Source organism: Medicago sativa, chromosome 5, assembly GCF_051527215.1.
Source record: "Medicago sativa cultivar Bolivia chromosome 5, Bolivia_mono, whole genome shotgun sequence".
Taxonomy (NCBI): Eukaryota; Viridiplantae; Streptophyta; class Magnoliopsida; order Fabales; family Fabaceae; genus Medicago; species Medicago sativa.
This window is the reverse complement of record NC_140753.1, coordinates 62,155,542-62,173,901: the sequence shown is the minus strand read 5'-3', so window position 1 is coordinate 62,173,901 and position 18,360 is coordinate 62,155,542. Positions and strand designations below refer to the sequence as shown.

Genomic DNA, 18,360 nt, shown 5'->3' with positions numbered 1-18,360 from the left:
AGGCTAAACCATTGTAGTAATTATAGCACTATTTTATTTATTTACAAAAGTTTCTAATCATCTTCTAAAAAAAATCTAATCATATAAAATAATTTAAAGTGTGGGGGTATCCCTTAATAGAATAAAGTCGATCTGTCCATAGCCACCACGAGAAAGTGTATGTCCGTAACTAGCATTCTAGAAAAGCTTCTGCATGTGCATACTGCTTCTTCCCAAGAGAGCAAGATATCTCTGTGGCAGGAAGGAGGCAGCAATATGCATATTCGTTGACGGTTCCTTTTTGTACAATTGATAATTGGAATACATAATAATAGTGAGATAGTCAATATGTTTTTTGTCTCTTATGCAAAAAAAATATATATGTGTGTTTGATCTTGTGATACAAGCTAAACAGTAGAGTATACTCTCTCCCTAATTACAAACGCCGAAATAATATATGTGTGAAGGGTTTGAAGAAATCTACGTTATTTTGGAGGTTGATCCAGGGCCGGCCCTAGGGCATAGGCCCCGAGTGCGACGGCCTAGGGCCCTTACCGGTGGGGGGCCAAAAAAAAAATTTTAAGGTGGGGGGTGCATATAGAAATATTATGATTTTTTGGGGTATATATAGCAAATTTATCTCAAAAGGCCTAAAATTTGATATGATATATGAATGGGCTGAAGTCTGTTGATGTTTTTGGCCCTTTTAGTGAGATTTGCTATATATATCCCATGCAGCACAAAAATTTCTATATACACCCTCCTATAAAAAAATTGGTTGTTCTTAATAATATGCTCGAAAATTTATTATCGAAGAAATTTGTGATATTTTTTTGGGCCCTTTGTTCCTAATAATGTGCTTCACTAATATTAAAAATATCGACGATATTTATTATCCAAGAAATTGGGATAATTTTCATAACAAAGCAAATTCTATTTTAGTTGAAAATGGGGTGCTAAAATTTCAGTCTACTTCGCATGTGCTATTTTTCTCTACTTCTACGATATTTTATTTTGTTTTGGTGTATATAGAGTATTTAATTTATTTTCAGATGTTGTCTAAAAAACATTTATTTGGTAGTGAAAAGCGAAATAAAAAATCGAAATGAAGAGTTATAAAAACACAACAATGAGCTAAAAAAATTATGATGTATTATGTAAGGGCCCTTTTTTCATATTATGCCTAAGGCCCGTAAAACTCTAGGAACGGCCCTGGGTTGATCGTGTTGCCTTTTGCAATGGTTTGTGGTGTATATATGTTCTATTTGTTTGAAGATGTCAATGTTGTTGTTGGTTAAGATGGTGGTGTACAGTGATGAGATTATAGGTTGTTTTTGAGTTGATGAATTAATGAATTTATGAAAAAATAATGTCTTTTTAAAATTCTGGGTTTGGGTTTGAATTTGTATGAAGATGGATGAAGATGAAGAAGAAATAGAAGGAAGAAGATGAAGAAAAGCAAAGAACAATCATGTGTTGGTGGTTCATCATTGATCAAAGGGCTGAAATTAAATAAATTACGGTGGACTACTACAATGTTGAGTTAAAATTAACGGTGAGGGACCAAATTGGCTGACGGAAGCATATTTGAGGGACCAAAACGTAACTTTTACTAATTAAGGGACAAAAACGAAACCTCAAAATTAATTAAGGGACCAAAAGTGTAATTAAACCTAAAAAATATCTGCATTTTTTACCCCACACATCCATGCTACATGTTACATGAAGAAAAATTAAATACTCCCTCCGTTTCAAAATGAGTGTCGGTTTAGCCAAAAAAAATTGTTTCAAAATGAGTGTCGCTTTCAGTTTCCAATGCAATAATAACTTTTTCTTTTCAATTGTACCCTCCAATTAATACTCTGCACACTAATTTCAAAGTATTACTTTTAAAACTAACCAATAGTTAATAAGGATAATTTGGTAAAATAATCATTCTCTTTCTTTTAATCATTGCATTTCTTAATATGTGTGTAAACACCTAAAACGACACTCATTTTGAAACGGATGGAGTAGTTGTTTGCGAGCTTAATATGTCTATACTTGTTTATAATCATGCTCCTTAAAGATCGTTACGATTTTAAAGATGCTTCTACATCTTGCTTAGTTTCTTTGAAGTTTATCTCTTTCTTTTAGACTTGTATAAAAATGTTGTACAAAATCTCAACTTCAAAATTTTTGTGGACTAGTTAACCCATTTTAATAGTTAATGACTGAGATTATACCAACATTTCGTGTTTGTTTTGGGTAAAGAGTAGGTATTTCACATCACAAACTAACTACACTACTACTCTATCACTCACACACACATTGCGTTTTATCAATCTTACTCTCACCACCAATTCATCCATCATATTAAAGACAATCATTATTATTAATTAGTAAGTAGCTCTATAAATAAAATAAATAACTGCTTAAATATGATTTGGGTAGTTTGAGTTGTGATTCCTGCAAAAAGAAAATTTTGGTATATACCTTTGTAAAATTCAAATTTTTTTAAGAAGTCAGCTAGAATTATCTTGGGGATGGATGTTGTAGTCTCGCAGGAGGTGGATGAGCTAAAATTATCTTTGTTGATTCAAAGTTTTGGATGAAGATCAATGAGTTCTTTGTATTTTCTGAGTTTGAGTTTAAGATTAATTTAGGGTTCTTTTTTTGACGTAATTTTGATTTTTCTAAATAAATTAATGTTTTTTTTTTAAAAAAAAAAGTGCACAATCAACATCATTAGTACAACATCATGTGTCATGTTAGTTAAAATTGATTAGATCAGTATGAAATCAAAGTCTAAGACATTTTTAAAATATTTTGAATTTTAAAAGGGTATAAATCAATGTTTTTTTTTCAAGATCAAAAGTCTATAAGATTAAGATGATGCAAAATTGGCTAGTCCTAAAACGGCTTCCTTAAATAAATAAAAACATTTGAGTGGCTTGCAACCTAAAAGGTGGTATGTGTTACACATATTTGATTTACATATTAAAAGGTGACATTATACTATAATTTGATCGGCTCACTTGTGTAATGCACAATTCTACCTATAAAGTCCTATATGATTTGTTTAACTTTGATTAGTTAATAATTAAAACAAAAGATATAAGATTTGATTTGATTGGTTGAGAAAGTAATCAATGATCAACATTTTTTTTTTTATCAAATGCAACTCTCAAGAGCAGACAAAGGACTGAGAAACAAGCATCATAATTCACAAAACAATTATATTCATCAAATGCAATTAGCGTGAACAGAGAAAACAGAAATTATTTTTATCAAATAAAAGTTGTCAATGGAACGAAGTAAAATAACCAAAATTATTTTTCTGTTTTTTTATATTAAATTACTAAATAATGAGTCGTTATATTTTATGATATTTGCTGAAAATTTAGGGATAAAAAACTTTCAGATACTAAGCATCCCAAGCACGTGAGTTATAGGGTTGAGTTTAAGGGTGCATATCTTTTTTTTTTTTTTTTTGACAAAAAGGGTGCATATCAATTGACCTTAAAATTGCGACAAATTAATATTTTAGAACGCTGGAATGTAATGACATCCAACTAGAATTGTGTTTTTGACTATTATTATTGGCGACAAAACTCAGGAAATATCGCAACTAAGCTATAAAATCAAATTGTCAATGACTCGACAATTTAAAAAGCTACCATTTATGCAAAATGTATAGGAGGTAAAAAGATTACTAAATGCCAAATGTGGCTCTTAGCATGAGCGGGAGAGGTGGCCACCCAAGATACTATTTTTTTTTAAAAACTAAAATTATTATTTTTACTTAGTATTCAGTTGTATATACAAATTTTTTTTTTAACTTAGGGTGTGTTTGTTTCAAGTTATATTTGTTGATTCCCGGGAATAAAAGGATAGGAATATATATGCCTATGTTTGTTACAAGTTTACTAAATTTTATTCCCGGGTATAAAACGTTCCTGGGAATAGAAAAAATTTCCCAAGGAAAAGGGTGGGAATAAAGTTCCCATGGAGATGGGAATAAATTTATAAATAGTTACCTATTATAATCCCTATTTTTGTGGTTCCTAGGAATATTATAAAGTTAACCAAACATATTTTTCCTAAATACCTTGGAATAAAATTCCCATCTTTATATTCCAAGGAATGTTATTCCTAGGAATAAATTTGATAAACTTGAAACAAACACACCCTAACTTTGATTAATTTCTGTTGAAAATATTTTTTTTTATGAACCTTAATTATGAACGGATCTTTAAAGGACCTTAACGTTCGGAAAACAACCTTAACTTACCGTCCTTATTAGGTGGTCCCCAAGATTTTTAACATGTGTCCCATATTGCAGTGCTTCGATAATAATTAATGAAAGGTCTTGAGGTCCTTTACTAAAAGAAAAGTAAAATTTATTTATTGCTTAAAATCTGAAGTCAATCTGAAGACATCTTGACCATATAAGGTTAAGATTTGCAGTTGTCATGCTACTTTTATATCGTAATAACTCAAAATCCAATTGATTTCACTTTTTTTTTGTTTTTAACTCAAAATCCAATCGATTATTTTACATGTTCATATCAGCTGTCATAGAGACTGTGATCACCACCGTGGTTATTTGCAGCAACCCAATATCTAGATGATATCAGCTGTCTAAGATTTCCTTTTATCATTATTCGTAAACTCAGCTATAATGAGCTTTCATCTCTAAGATTTATTTTAGAGTTTTTGTTCTAATTCTTTTCGAGTGAAAAAAATTACCATAGCTAGATATCTAATTGAATTAAATGTTAAAATGTCTCACATTCTTCCATTTTTTAAGGTGTTACGTGAACCTTTTGTTTTTGAAAGTGGAACACTTATACCATAGTTCTAATTCTTGTTTCATATTAGGGTTTTTTTTTTTTTTGTTGTCAAAGAGTGTAATGACTATAAATTCATCCCTTACATTAAATAAGTGGAGTAACGTAGGTTCAAACGAGGAATCCTGCATATCGTTATGTCCCTATCAACTGAATTATAATTAAGAGATATCATATTATATTTTGTATATTAAGTTTAAGTAACTTCTATAAAATCATTTTATAGTATAAGACTAAGAGTGAAACTCTTGATCCGTGCTCACATAAACAACCAAAACCTCAAAGATTAGGAAATTAACAATTAATTACCGGGTGGCCAAAACAAATGCCAGAGATTTTAGTGTGCATGGAGCCTAATTTCTTAATGAATGTGACAACTGACAAGGTCACATATCCATTTCTCATTTCCATAAGCATCACTGCAACTACCAGTGATCACAAAGCCATCACAGAGACTCAATTCATCATCCTTAGAAAACTCTCAACGTGAATCCTCTGCACACAACAACATAGCAAATCTCTTCCAACCCATTTCCTTTAATTTGTAAGGTTTAGGAAATGGAAATTGACTCGGACGAGGTTGAATGATAAAAGCACCATGAACGGTTGCACGTAAGCTGATGCGTGAGCATGCCACCATAATGTTCCTTCTTGTTGTGTCACATTAAATTTGTATGTAAATTTATTTTCAGGTCGAATTGAACATTGGGTTATATATTCAGGAGCATCTGCCCATGAACTCAATAGTTGGAATACTCTCCCTGCCTTTACATAGTTCAAAAAAGTCATAAACAATTGGACATTAAATCCAATATTTGGCTTGTAATGAAATAGCCTCCATTCATGAATCAAGTGTGAATTGCAGAGACTAGATATATTTTTTAATTGTGACGAACCAAATCTTGGAAAAATTAGTCTAATTTAGGGTGAAAGGTTTAAAAAATGTTATAATATCACATAAATTCATGTTATTCAATTAGTTTACCGATGTTGGATGAAGGTGGAGTATATATTTGCGGTGACATGTTTTTTTAGGGGAAAAGTGGAGTGTTTGTTACTTGCATGTCTAAGGTACCTAAAATATTTTGTTACTCAAATCTCTCGAATAAATCATCATTTTAGTACTTAACTTATCATCATTTAATTTTAAATCTAGTCCCTAAATTATATAGATGTATTAACTAGTACCACCCTAATCTAGTCCCTAAATTATACTCCCTCCGTTCCTTTTTAAGTGTCGTTTTAGAAAATTTCCATGAAAATAGCAAAGTGAATTTTTGCACGTTTTCTTCCTATTATACCCTCAACTTAATCCACCAATATACCTCTATTTTTTGGCACACACTTTATCTTTCCAATTTTTGGCACACACTTTATCTTTCCAATAAATTTAATGTGTTATATATTTCTCGTAACAAACATTTGTTACTTACTATCTTTTTCTCCAACAAATTCTTTTTTTTTTGTACACTCTCATAACAAACAATTGTCAATTTTCTAAATATTGTGCACATCTTCTTCATTGTCATATTGTTTTTGTTCTTGTATATTGTCAAACGAGTTTTTAACTGCTTCTCCCTCTTCACCTTCCATCAACAGTTCAAATGAGTCTTCCACTCTTTCTTCTTTTTGAACATTTGTGGAGTTTTTATTTGTTTTTCTCTCAAATTGTTCTTTTTGCACTTGAAATTTTTAACAACGAGTATTCATCTTCTTTATAGAATTTTAACTCTTAATAAAATCATTATTATATGTAACAAAATATTGTTTAAATCTGAAGATAACAAGAAACAAATTTTGTACTTTGTTTAAAAAAAAACTTTAGTTTTTCAAATATATAGCATTAATTAGTTTTATTAAAAAAGATAAGAGTGACCAAACAAAAAAAAGAAGATATGAGTAATTGACAAAGGGTATAATTGACAAATCATACCCTTAAAATACCAAAACGACAGTTAATTAGGAATAAAAAATTCACCCTAAAACGACACTTAAAAAGGAACGGAGGAGTACATAATCCACGTTATATACTAAATTATTGATTTGCATATAATTTAGAATTGAATTTCTTTATATAATTTACGAACTACTTGTTAAAAAAAAAGTTGCTTATTAATGTTTTTGGTTTAACTACCCCACCTCACCTCATCAATACTCTAGCACTTTCCCACTCTCCCACTACCTCACCAAAAAACTCACACACCTTCTCTTCTCAATTTGAATCTAACAAGCTATGTCTGCTCAAGCATCTCAAGGTGTGGAATAGAGTAAGAAATTCAGTTACATACTTACTTCATCACGAACCATTTGCATTAGGGATGGACAAAAATATCCAAAAACTGAACCGAACCAAACTAAAATTAACTGAACCATTACATTGGTTATTGAACTGAACCGTTATTTTAAAAACAGTTCATTAACTGAACCGAATGGTTAACCGAACCGAACCAAATTCAATTAACTGAACCGAACCATTATTTTCTGGTCCTTTATCATACCCTTTTGTGAATTAATTGCTCGTCGTCTTCCTTCAATTGATCAATCTGAAAGGTACTATTCTAGATATTAAACGTAATTAAGGTTAACTAGCATATTATTTCATTGGATTTGCACAAGTGAAATTAAAAGTTTATGAACTAGTGAAATTAAAGTTTGGTCGCGGTGTTGGAGTTTGAGCAAGGCATCGATGAACCAGTGTCTGTTTTATGAATGATTTTCGGATCTTGTTAGGTGCATGCTGTGCTTCTTCTGCCAATATGAAAATACGATAGACATAGTAAGGAAATATGAAAATATGCTTTTGCAAGTAAACGGTTCAAAATAGGCAAGTAAATGGTGACTGAGTTCAAAATTTTCGTTTTGGTTCGGTTCGGTTCGGGTAATAGGCAAGTAAACGTTTAACCAAACCATAAATTTGGTTCAGTTCGGTTAGTCCCAACCCTTCAACACTTCGGTTCAGTTCGGTTCGGTTAATATGTTTAACCGAACCATGTCCACCGCTAATTTGCATGACCTAAAGAGTGGAGCGAAAAAGGCATTGTAAAAGCATCAATGGAAAAGGTGTAACCATACCCTCAAATGTTAACATATTTTTTGTTAACACTTTTGATTAGTCTTGAGAATCCAATTGAAAAAGAATCATAGGATAAAGTTCCGCTGCCGAAATTCGTGTTCAAAGTCTCAAAGGTTTTTCAATCCTCGAAGATTATCATGTAAGTAATGTTACCGGTCTCCTTCCGAATTGTGCACTTTTCTATTTCAAATATTACTTTTATGGAACATATTCTATGAAGGCTTATGTGGAATTTACAATGGTTGATTCAATTCAAAAGCATCAATGGAAAAGGTGTAACCCTAATGTTTTATTATTGATCCGTACTTTCTTATTACATTATGAGATTCTGTTCTAATTTATATCATCAGGCAGAGATATGCTTTCTGGTGGTACATAGCTCATTTTGAAGCTACCTCTCATTTGAGGGTAATCTTCAAGAGTTATGAGTTTGTAACCTACTAATAAGTTATAACTATTTCTGTTTGAGTTCAAAATGGGAATCAAAAGCTACAACGTAGTTTGTTTGAGTTTTTCGTGAGAATTTTTTATATCATAAAACTTAAAATTAGTGTTTTGGTGCTACTCTCTTGTTCTTTGGTTTTCAAACCGGAAATCTTGGAAAAAATGTGGGAGGAAAAAAATGAAGTGTTTAAATTTATATACAAGGATGAAATAGATAGTTCATGCAATTTGCCAAAAAAAAAAAAAGATAGTTCATATAAAATATACACCCTCCGGTCACTAATATAAGCAAAAGTTTAATTTTTAGATTCATTCATTAAATGACGTATGTAGTCTATAATAAAGACTACATACGTCATTTAATGAATCAATCTAAAAATCAAACTTTTGCTTATATTAGTGACCGGAGGGTGTAAGAGTGAGTGTATACATATATGGGTGATACGTAATATTTTCATAAAATGGGAATCAAAAGTTTGAGGAAAATAAACAAATATATGGTCCGAAATTCCTTAAATAAAATGTGGTCCAAAATTGTTCAAACTAAAACAAAAGAGAAACCTCAAATGACGGGTAAAATGGGGATGTCAACATCATGCCTTAGGATCTCTCAGTGAATGGTACATTCATGCATTCTCAACAAACTAATTATGCAATTTTCTTTAATATACATGTTGTCACTAATTGTTTTTATTTTTTACGGATAAATATTAGTTGTACTCCTTCGAGTGTTATTTTTGTAGTCAATACTTATTGGAGTAGCTTAAAGAAATAATTTCAAGACCAATCAAATCAAATCGAAAGGAAATGAAGTCCACCAAGCACGTGATCATTCTTGATGACATTCATTGTCCATTTTCAAGTCTATTCCAAACGTTTTATGTTAACATGCATGAAGGCTAATTCTCGACTTATCAACCGTAGCCTCCATAGCCGATTGTGGTGTATCCTCGACTTATCAATCAGAAATCCATCCCGATTGTGACATCACTCCCATCCTTACCACCAAGACGACTCCTAACTCGCTTCGGACGACTCTTCAGCACTTTTCAATATATCAATATTAAACCATATACCCTCAAATATACACTATTAACCACTGAAGACAACTAAGAATTGAAGGCTTGAGTTTTTTTAAGTGTTAGATTGATCCATGATAACATTGAGATGCTACTTTTTTTTTTTACAAAGAAAGTCTTGTAATGAAGCTTTTGGAAATTATTCTGTATGAGGAAATATATAACTCCAAAACTTTATGAATTATTTTTCCTCTTATATTTGCTGTTTGTGATGAGTAATGACAAAACTACCCTTTTCCAGTTTTGACTTATGCCAGAGGACTCATTCAAATTGGGACCATTGTTACGTAGCTTTCCATCGGATAGAGTTCAAGTCAGACCCCACCTTGAGAGCTAAATGTTGAGTTTATTATGTAAAAGAGAAAATCATGAATGGGTGCATGATTTCTTAACTAGTTATCCTTTTCTTTTTATTTTTTCAATATTTCTTACCTTTTGTACTATTTCTGCTTATTTTCTAACTTTTGTGGTTTCATACTTCTTTTCTAACTAGTATGAGTGTAAGAAATAATATGTATATCAATATAGTTGAAATTACTAATAGAGACAGAGTTTTTCCATATCATAGATAGACCTCTATAGATTAATCTCCACAAGTGGTGGAGCAGAAACTAAGAATTAATGTCGCCTCTCACTCTCTCTCTAACTCTCTCACTCTGATAGCTTTGGGCATGAGGGGGTGCTGCTTGATACCGGACCCGCGATCACGACGATGCTAAAGTGAAGGGATTACGTTACAAGTCAATAACAAAAAGATTAGCACAGTAGTTACTATCCATTAATATTAGGAAAAGTAGTTTATTTTCGTTTGTTATGCTAAGAGTAATAATAGGGAATTTAGTTTCATATTTTGTGTATAAATAACTCCTTAGAGACTTTGGAAAGTATTGAGAATTATTTAGTGAAAGAGATTTGGAGTTTGGCACTAACTCGAAGAGTGCAATTTATTTATATCGTATCAACTGGTGCTTTCATCAAATTCATCATGCGTAATGAAGATATTGCTGAAGCACTTCGTGCCATGGAAGCAAGCTTCAAACAACACTCCGACAACCAACTAGCTCGCTTTACCGCCTCCCTCGAACAATACATGACATCCACCGACGCACGCCTCATCGAATTATCCGAAATTCGACAACAAGGGAACCCACCACCACCACCACCAGCCGACATCACCGCCGTCATGAAGACACTCCGCCTGAACGTTCCTCGTTTCGACGGCAAAGGAGTCGAAGATTGGATTTACAAAATCAACAAACTGTTTAACCTCCACCAGTTAGCAACAGAATCGCGCCTCACCATGGTTTCGTTCCATCTAGACAGTGAAGCTTCATCATGGTTTCAATGGATGGAAAAAAGTGGTGCGATCAACAGCTGGGAGGATTTTCTCAGAGAAGTTCAGAAACGTTTTGGACCCTCCGTATATGAAGATCCACTAGGACGTATTGCTAAACTAATCCAGCGCGATACAGTGGCTCGATTCCGATCTGAATTCGAAGAATTGATGACACGTACCACATGTGTTGACGAAGATATTGTGGGATATTTGTATGTTGGCTTTATTATTGCCTAAAACAAATATTCAGCACTGATGTGGAACATGATGTTCCAACATGAAGGCCTGGTAGTTTTGTTCTATGCCTCGCCTACATTTAAGCACACGTTCCCTGGTTTTAAGGAATCCAAACCAATCAGTGATTGGTCTACTCTACGCGTTCTGGATGAAGATCAGAACAAGGTTTAATTCCTAAGATTGTGGAAGCATTTTAGGAAGGTTTGTATCGTGATCATGATATGTCTGGAACTTATTATGGTAAGTTTCCTTTTTGGGAAGATCTGTTTCTTAATGGTCACGCGGATTGTTCTGAAGCTGGGATATCATGCTGATCTCTTTGCTTCAGTATTTAAGGAGGACACAAGACCTAAAGACGGTATTCAAAACATAACGAAGAAAAGCTAGAATTGTCTAGGGTTTTGAGTCACTTGTGTGAGCCTTTCGTGTATTCACCTTGATGCACGTTTAGGACTGTCATCGAGTTGTAATTTGTGCACTTCCATAAGCTTGTAAGCATAAGGAAGGTAGTTGTGAGATAGGCACTGGGTTGTGGTGTTCATCGTATGTAATGGGATATGATTCCTAAGTTTTTTGTGTTGAGTTTTGTTAGATCACTGGGACTGTGATCTGTGGTAAGGAAGTGAGAGGGGGATCTCTGGTCTAGGGTAACTCTTAGGCTGAAGTCTGTTCTTGTAGAGTCTAGGTCAAGAGAGTGCAAACATGGTTTGTGGAGAGCTCTTTGAATACGATCTACTAGTGGATTTCCTTCCTGGCTTGGTAGCCCCCAGAGTAGGTGACGTTGCACCGAACTGGGTTAACAAATCACTGTGTTCTTTATCTGTTTTATTTGTTTTATGCTTTTGCTGTTAACTGTTAGTTCAATGTTTCAAACATTCTGTTCAACATCTGAATCTGTTAATTAAGTGTTGGAACATTACGTGAAACATCTTAAACTAGCGTGCCAGAATTTCAGATATGCTGCGCAATTTCTTTGTGTGGGGATTGAAACCGGAGATTCGCCGCGAACTACTTCTCTCCCATCCGGCAAATTTAGCGGACGCCATGGCTCGTGCACAACTATATGAGGACAGAAATGAAGACCTTCGTGGCCATGTTCACCATGAAAACCATCGCCTACCTGAACAGCCCCAACGACCACCATATAAGGTCTCAGAAGGCAAGGCCTTAATTCCGGCAAACAGCAATCCTGCCCCTCTGCAATCAGTTACAGCAGGGAAATCACAACTACCCGTGAAGTGGCTGTCACCATAGGAATGGCGTGAAAAGCGTGACAAAGGACTCTGCTTCAGCTGTGATGAAAAATTTCATTCTAATCACCGCTGCAAAAATAGAATGATGGTGATGTGCTGTCATGAAGAGGAACAAGAAAGCAACGGATCACAAAATCTGTCAGATAATATCGAAGAGGGAGAATTAGAGGTAAGCTTGAATACTTTCTCTAATTCTGTTAATCCTCACATTTTTTGCACCTCAGCTAAGGTGGAAAAGAATGTGTTAGAAGTTCTGATTGATACGGGAAGCAATAATAATTTTATTCGAGAGGCATGGGTTGATAAGTTGGGTCTGTCTTGGGTGGAAGCTAAGCGCTTCAAAGTTTACATGGGCAATGAACAATATCTATTATGTAACAAGAAGTGTACTGATGTGAGGTTAGAGCTCCAAGGTCATGTGTTTATTGTAGATTTGTATGTCCTTCCAATATTAAGGTTTGACATAGTACTGGGCATGCAGTGGCTGAGAAATTTGGGTCCCTGTATTCATGATCATAATGCTTTGACAATGGAATTTCAATGGGAGGGAAGGGAAGTTAAGCTTGCAGGAAATACTGAGATGGCCACCACTAAACATGAGACGGTTACACATTCTATGTCTAAGATTGATGAAAGAGGTGTTAGTTGCGTCAACATGATGCTATTTGAAGATTTCTCTGACCTTGAGGACAAGGTCAATTTTGAGGAGCGGAGTAGTGATAGCTTTGGGCATGAGGGGGTGCTGCTTGATACCGGACCCGCGATCACGACGATGCTAAAGTGAAGGGATTACGTTACAAGTCAATAACAAAAAGATTAGCACAGTAGTTACTATCCATTAATATTAGGAAAAGTAGTTTATTTTCGTTTGTTATGCTAAGAGTAATAATAGGGAATTTAGTTTCATATTTTGTGTATAAATAACTCCTTAGAGACTTTGGAAAGTATTGAGAATTATTTAGTGAAAGAGATTTGGAGTTTGGCACTAACTCGAAGAGTGCAATTTATTTATATCGTATCACACTCATTAATTTTGATAATCAAATCTATTACAATATTAATAATAGATACATGGACCGATATGATAATAAGTAAGTATATTAAATTTAAAAGATATGTCAATATTAACTGAATATTTTGACGCGAAGGATTATTCTGATTGATTAACATGGTGCACAATAAAAAAGTAGTTTAAAATTTTGATCCGTTGAAATACTATTTTGATTACGCGTCACACATTCAGACATCAAAACAATTATTACCCCTTTAAATTTTCCCAACCTTGACGCGTAAGTTGTGTTTAGAAACAAGCAAATGATGTAGTATCCCTAAAAAACAAATGACGTAGTAGGTCATTGACGTCCTTGTTAGGTGGTTCTCAAGATTACATGTCCCACAATGCAGTGCTTCGATTATAATTAATGAAAGGCCTTGAGGCCCTTTAATCAAACAAAAGTAAAATTTATTTATTGCTTCAAATTTGCAGTCAATCTGAAGACATGTTGATCATATAAGCAATAGTCAGAACAACCGATTGTGTTGTTATTCCATTATTTTACATCTTCATATGTTGTTTGATGAAATGTCATTATTTACTTCTTGTTAACTTAACTGTCATCTAAGTGTTTAATGAAATGCATTTACAATAATTGAATTAGGTTGTAAATTGTTCTTAGTAATTACAACTTATAATTCAACATGATGAGTTTGTTTGTGCTCTTTGAAAATTTTGAATTTTGGAAGTCATTACTCATTTTGTCCTTCATACTTGGGATCATACTTGTAATCTTGGGCTGTTTTTACTATTACTTTTGGGATCATAATTGCTATTATCATTTTTTCAAATAATGGGATTACTATTTTAAAGCTATGCCTTCCTCCAAAATGAACTTCAAGTTCTTCAAGAGCATTCTTAGTTTCAGCTGAAATTACATCAAAGGGTTTGATTTACTTATGCCTCATCATTAATCATTTACCCAAAATGTATTGCTTCAGATTCAAATCCACAGAGCAAAACAAAACATGTCATTTAAACCCTTCAAAACAAACACACTAACTAGTTTGTGTTGTGTTGCGCAACAATTTCATCTTTTGTGATGGCAATAGCTACACAAATTCTTGCAACTTGGAATGCATTGATTTCTTCTTATGTTTTCACAACAAAACAAAAAAAAAAAACTACTTTCCATCGAAACCAAACTCCATTTTAGACCTTGTTTACAAAAATGTTTGGTCTCAAGAGTTAGAAAATGTGGTCCATGTTTGACCCATGAATTGTTGCGTACGTTTTGAAGCGATTGGATCAAAACCCACAAAACGTTTTTCCTTTTCTAAACTTTATAGCTTAGTTCTTACGGTCTTAGCGAATGACATAACGATGAAACACCAATTTTGGATTAGTTTGAAGGAAAAAGGGTTTTACCTTGATGCAGAAACACACTTGACAATTTCACCAGGGTTTTACTTTAAAGGCTTACAAGTTCTTTCATTGGGTTGGGAAGCAATCTAGCTATCAACAAAATACAGTGACTTACAATGCAGTTGCAAGAGTTCTTGCTAAGATGGACTCAATGGAAGAGTTCTAGGTGACTTCAAGAGAATAGGATGATGGGCGACACTGTAAGGCTTTATAAGAAATGAAAATCGACTATGACAACTTGTAAATTGTAACGTGGCATCAAAAAAATGGAAGACGTAGTAAAAAATGTTGGCAGTATGGATAAATGGCTTATTTGTAACTTTTAGCACTTATCATGATAAGTGCTTATGTATATGCTTGCATTATCTACTTTTTCCAAATATTCTAGTTTCTTGATATGCTCATGATGCTGGTGTCACACTATGCTTGCACAATTAAGGTAATATCACAACAAAAGTCGAATATTCCAAATATTCAAACTATCAATCGAATTTCTACTAGCTCATATATTTCCAACAAATTTCCATTATAGTGTTTAGTTATTTATTAAATTTGAAAATACTAATTACTATGACAAGAATGCAACAAAGTTACTGGCAATTCCAAAGAAATAAAACTCTTGATGTCAACATCAGCATTGTTATTAAATTAAAATAAAAGTTACTATTAACTTACATAACTCAAAACTGAAGTGAAAGACCAATTTTTTCACTATATGCTTCAACACATAGCTCAAAACTGAATAAAAATGAAATCATGCACATATAAATGTGCAGATAGATGTTTGTGTCTATTTAGAAAAAAAATAAAAATGCGATCATCCATAATTTCTTTTATAAAATAGACAAAACAGCCCATTAGTTGGATGTAATTTTCAATAATGTAAAAATGACATCGTTCCTTCTTTTGTCTTCGTTCACGATTTCACGTTATCATCCATAATTTTATTATGCTTACCAAATATTGGCATAAATTTCTTTTATAAAATAGACAAAACAACCCATTAGTTCAATTTGCCTAAAAAATAAAAATATAAAACAGGGGAAACAACTTTGTTGGTCCAAATAAATTTTCCAATCAATGTAACTCCTTTTTGAGAGAAAAAGGAGTTAAATAAATGCAACTCCTAATTGTTAGATTTCTTACGATAAATGCAAACTATATTTCTTATGTAAGGTGATTATATATGATGTTGATCATATATTCATATATAAGGAATTTTTTTAGGAGAGGCTGATTGTTTTTTTGCTTATTCATTTCCCATTTGAGCTTTTACTTATTTCCCATTTGGCTTAAGCAATTTGGCTATTTCTATCAAGTTTCGTTTTTTAAAAGTACTTAATAATATTTAAAAAAAAAAGTTATAAATGAAAAGTATTATGTATTTGAGAGGTAAATGAAAAATATTATTGTAGTGTAACAGGAAATGCAACCGGCAAACAAAATGTGTCCCGCTATTATATGTAGACATTGATTGGTAACAAAAATGTCCTTATAGTTTGTATCGCCCATATTCAACATGTGTGCAACACATATTTTAGGTCTGAATGTAACTTCAACAGAAGATGAACACAATAAATGGCACATTTTCCGACTGAAGAAAGCAATTGGATCGGATGTCCTTGTTGAGAAAGCAAAACCCTTATTGTGACACCTAAGGCTAAAATGTGATTAGTTTCCTATCTCCATATTAGTTGACTCGATTATATGTATATGTATGTGTGTGCGCACGTACGTGCTTGCGTGCATGCGTTTGTGAAATTACATGTACTAGTTTTGGCATGGAAGACCATAGGTTATAACGCATGTAGACCAATCCTTTACATGTACTATCGTTTCTGATTTCACTGCTCAAAAGTGTTCGTCTTGCCCTCTAGAACCTGCCCCTTCCTAGAACCTACAACATAATCAGCCCAGTACTAATGCTATGCAGAAGACTATGCCATAAACCACCTACTTGCTGCATGCATATACCGCTACCAGACAAAGAAATAGTGTAATTGCGCGATCTATATCGCTTAACTGGTCAAAGGACTACAACTAAATTGACCTGCTGACATTATGCTATCACAGACAGAAAGTATACAAAACACAACTGGACCTTGACTCCCCCCATACGCCAAGCCAAATGCACGAGAATGTCATGGTCATGGTAAATCTACAAATGCTAGATAAAACAGTTCATAATGAATCGGGATAAATAAATGAAACAGAGAAAACACGGTTCATATATAAAAGTGCATCCTCAATTTCGATTCAAAACTTATTAGTAAGTATAAAACAGTCTAAATTCATAATAAATTCATATGTAAGATTAAATTCTCAAAAATATTATCTTGTCATGTACTTGTACGACAAGATTATTGAGTGTAAATGGTCAAAATATTGGGCAAGAACACTAAAGACTTCCTTTAACACACTTACTAACGAGGGAATGGATTAACAATTAGATAATCTTACCTAGGTGATGGGGCATCTGGAAAAATCGGAGGAGGACTCTGGACAACAGGAGCCGTCAACTCCACGCCTGCTCCACTGTTGCCGGTGGAGAAAGGCGAATGCAGCGGATGCATAAAAATATGACCAGGATGTTCCCCATAATCACGGCACCTACAACAAGAGGGACCACCCAGCTCTTCTGATGGTCTGGGTTGTAGTCCAACTTGCCGTAGGTGTGCCCGTGATATCTGGGAGTGACAGATGGTGGAATTCCTGCAAAACAATGACACAAAGTAAATGAAATGTTCAAAGACAAGTAATTTGCAAGATGCTTAGTGTAAAACATGTTTCTATGAACCCTAAAGATAGAATAACAATCAAGGATTCCATTGTGTGTGTGTATCAATCTTAGTCAGCATTTCCAACACTATCTAACTTATCAACACTAACCTAATTAACATAAGGTTTTCAATACCAACCTATACATTCTCTCTATCCTTACAAGTTAGAAGAGCTAAGATAATGATGATGAGAATGTTTACTTGTTCTAAACATAATCTAAGACAATCAACACACTATGAAGTTGGTGAATCATACCAGTAAGTGAAGAAGAAACAAGTAGCAATTGAAGAAGAAGAAGCAGAGAGATCTTCAAGTTCCACATGTTGAAGAAGGTTGCAGCAACAAAAAGAAGAAGCAGAGAGAAATTGAAGAAGGACTACAACGATGATGAAATGGTTGTAACAATGAATATAAAACAAAAAACATTAATGAGCTTTTTCAATGAAACTAAAAATGGATATATCATATGATTCAACATTCCCATTTCTAGTATTACTACAACTGCAGTGGGAATTATGAAACTAGGCTTTCTGGTGGGAAACTGGTCGAGAAAGTTTTCTACCTATTATTTTTTATTTCAATGTAATGTTTTATATAATATATAATATCATGTCTATATAAATAATTAAATACCATGGGATCTTTAGTCACTTTTATTATTTTACATAAATCGAAAAACATTAATTACCATGGGATCAGGTCATCCATCATATTAAGCATTATGTGTGTCATATTCACATTAACTTGGCATCAGGTCATATTAAGCATTAGAGGAATGATATTTTGACATTCAATTTTCAACAACTTTTTAGGGACAACCTTTTTCCTTCATTCTTATTGGACAATGACAATAGAGAGAGAAAAAGAAGAGATAGAATAAAAGTATAATGAGAGTATGAAAGAGAGTTGTTACAAAAGTTGTTGAAA

The 18,360-nt window shown here is 33.3% G+C and overlaps 1 protein-coding gene across 1 annotated transcript; it reads right to left on the bottom strand.

Annotated features, from left to right (window-relative positions):
* Positions 1 to 15,683: 15,683 nt before the first annotated feature.
* LOC146923819 (uncharacterized) lies at positions 15,684 to 18,127 on the bottom strand. Its single transcript, XM_085710906.1, has 4 exons — positions 18,122 to 18,127; positions 17,689 to 17,809; positions 17,113 to 17,364; positions 15,684 to 16,306 (listed from the first exon to the last, which is right to left on the bottom strand). Exons 3-4 carry the CDS (start codon positions 17,223 to 17,225, stop codon positions 16,030 to 16,032), a joined length of 390 nt encoding a protein of 129 aa, XP_085567032.1. The 5' UTR covers positions 17,226 to 17,364; positions 17,689 to 17,809; positions 18,122 to 18,127; the 3' UTR covers positions 15,684 to 16,029.
* Positions 18,128 to 18,360: the final 233 nt, after the last annotated feature.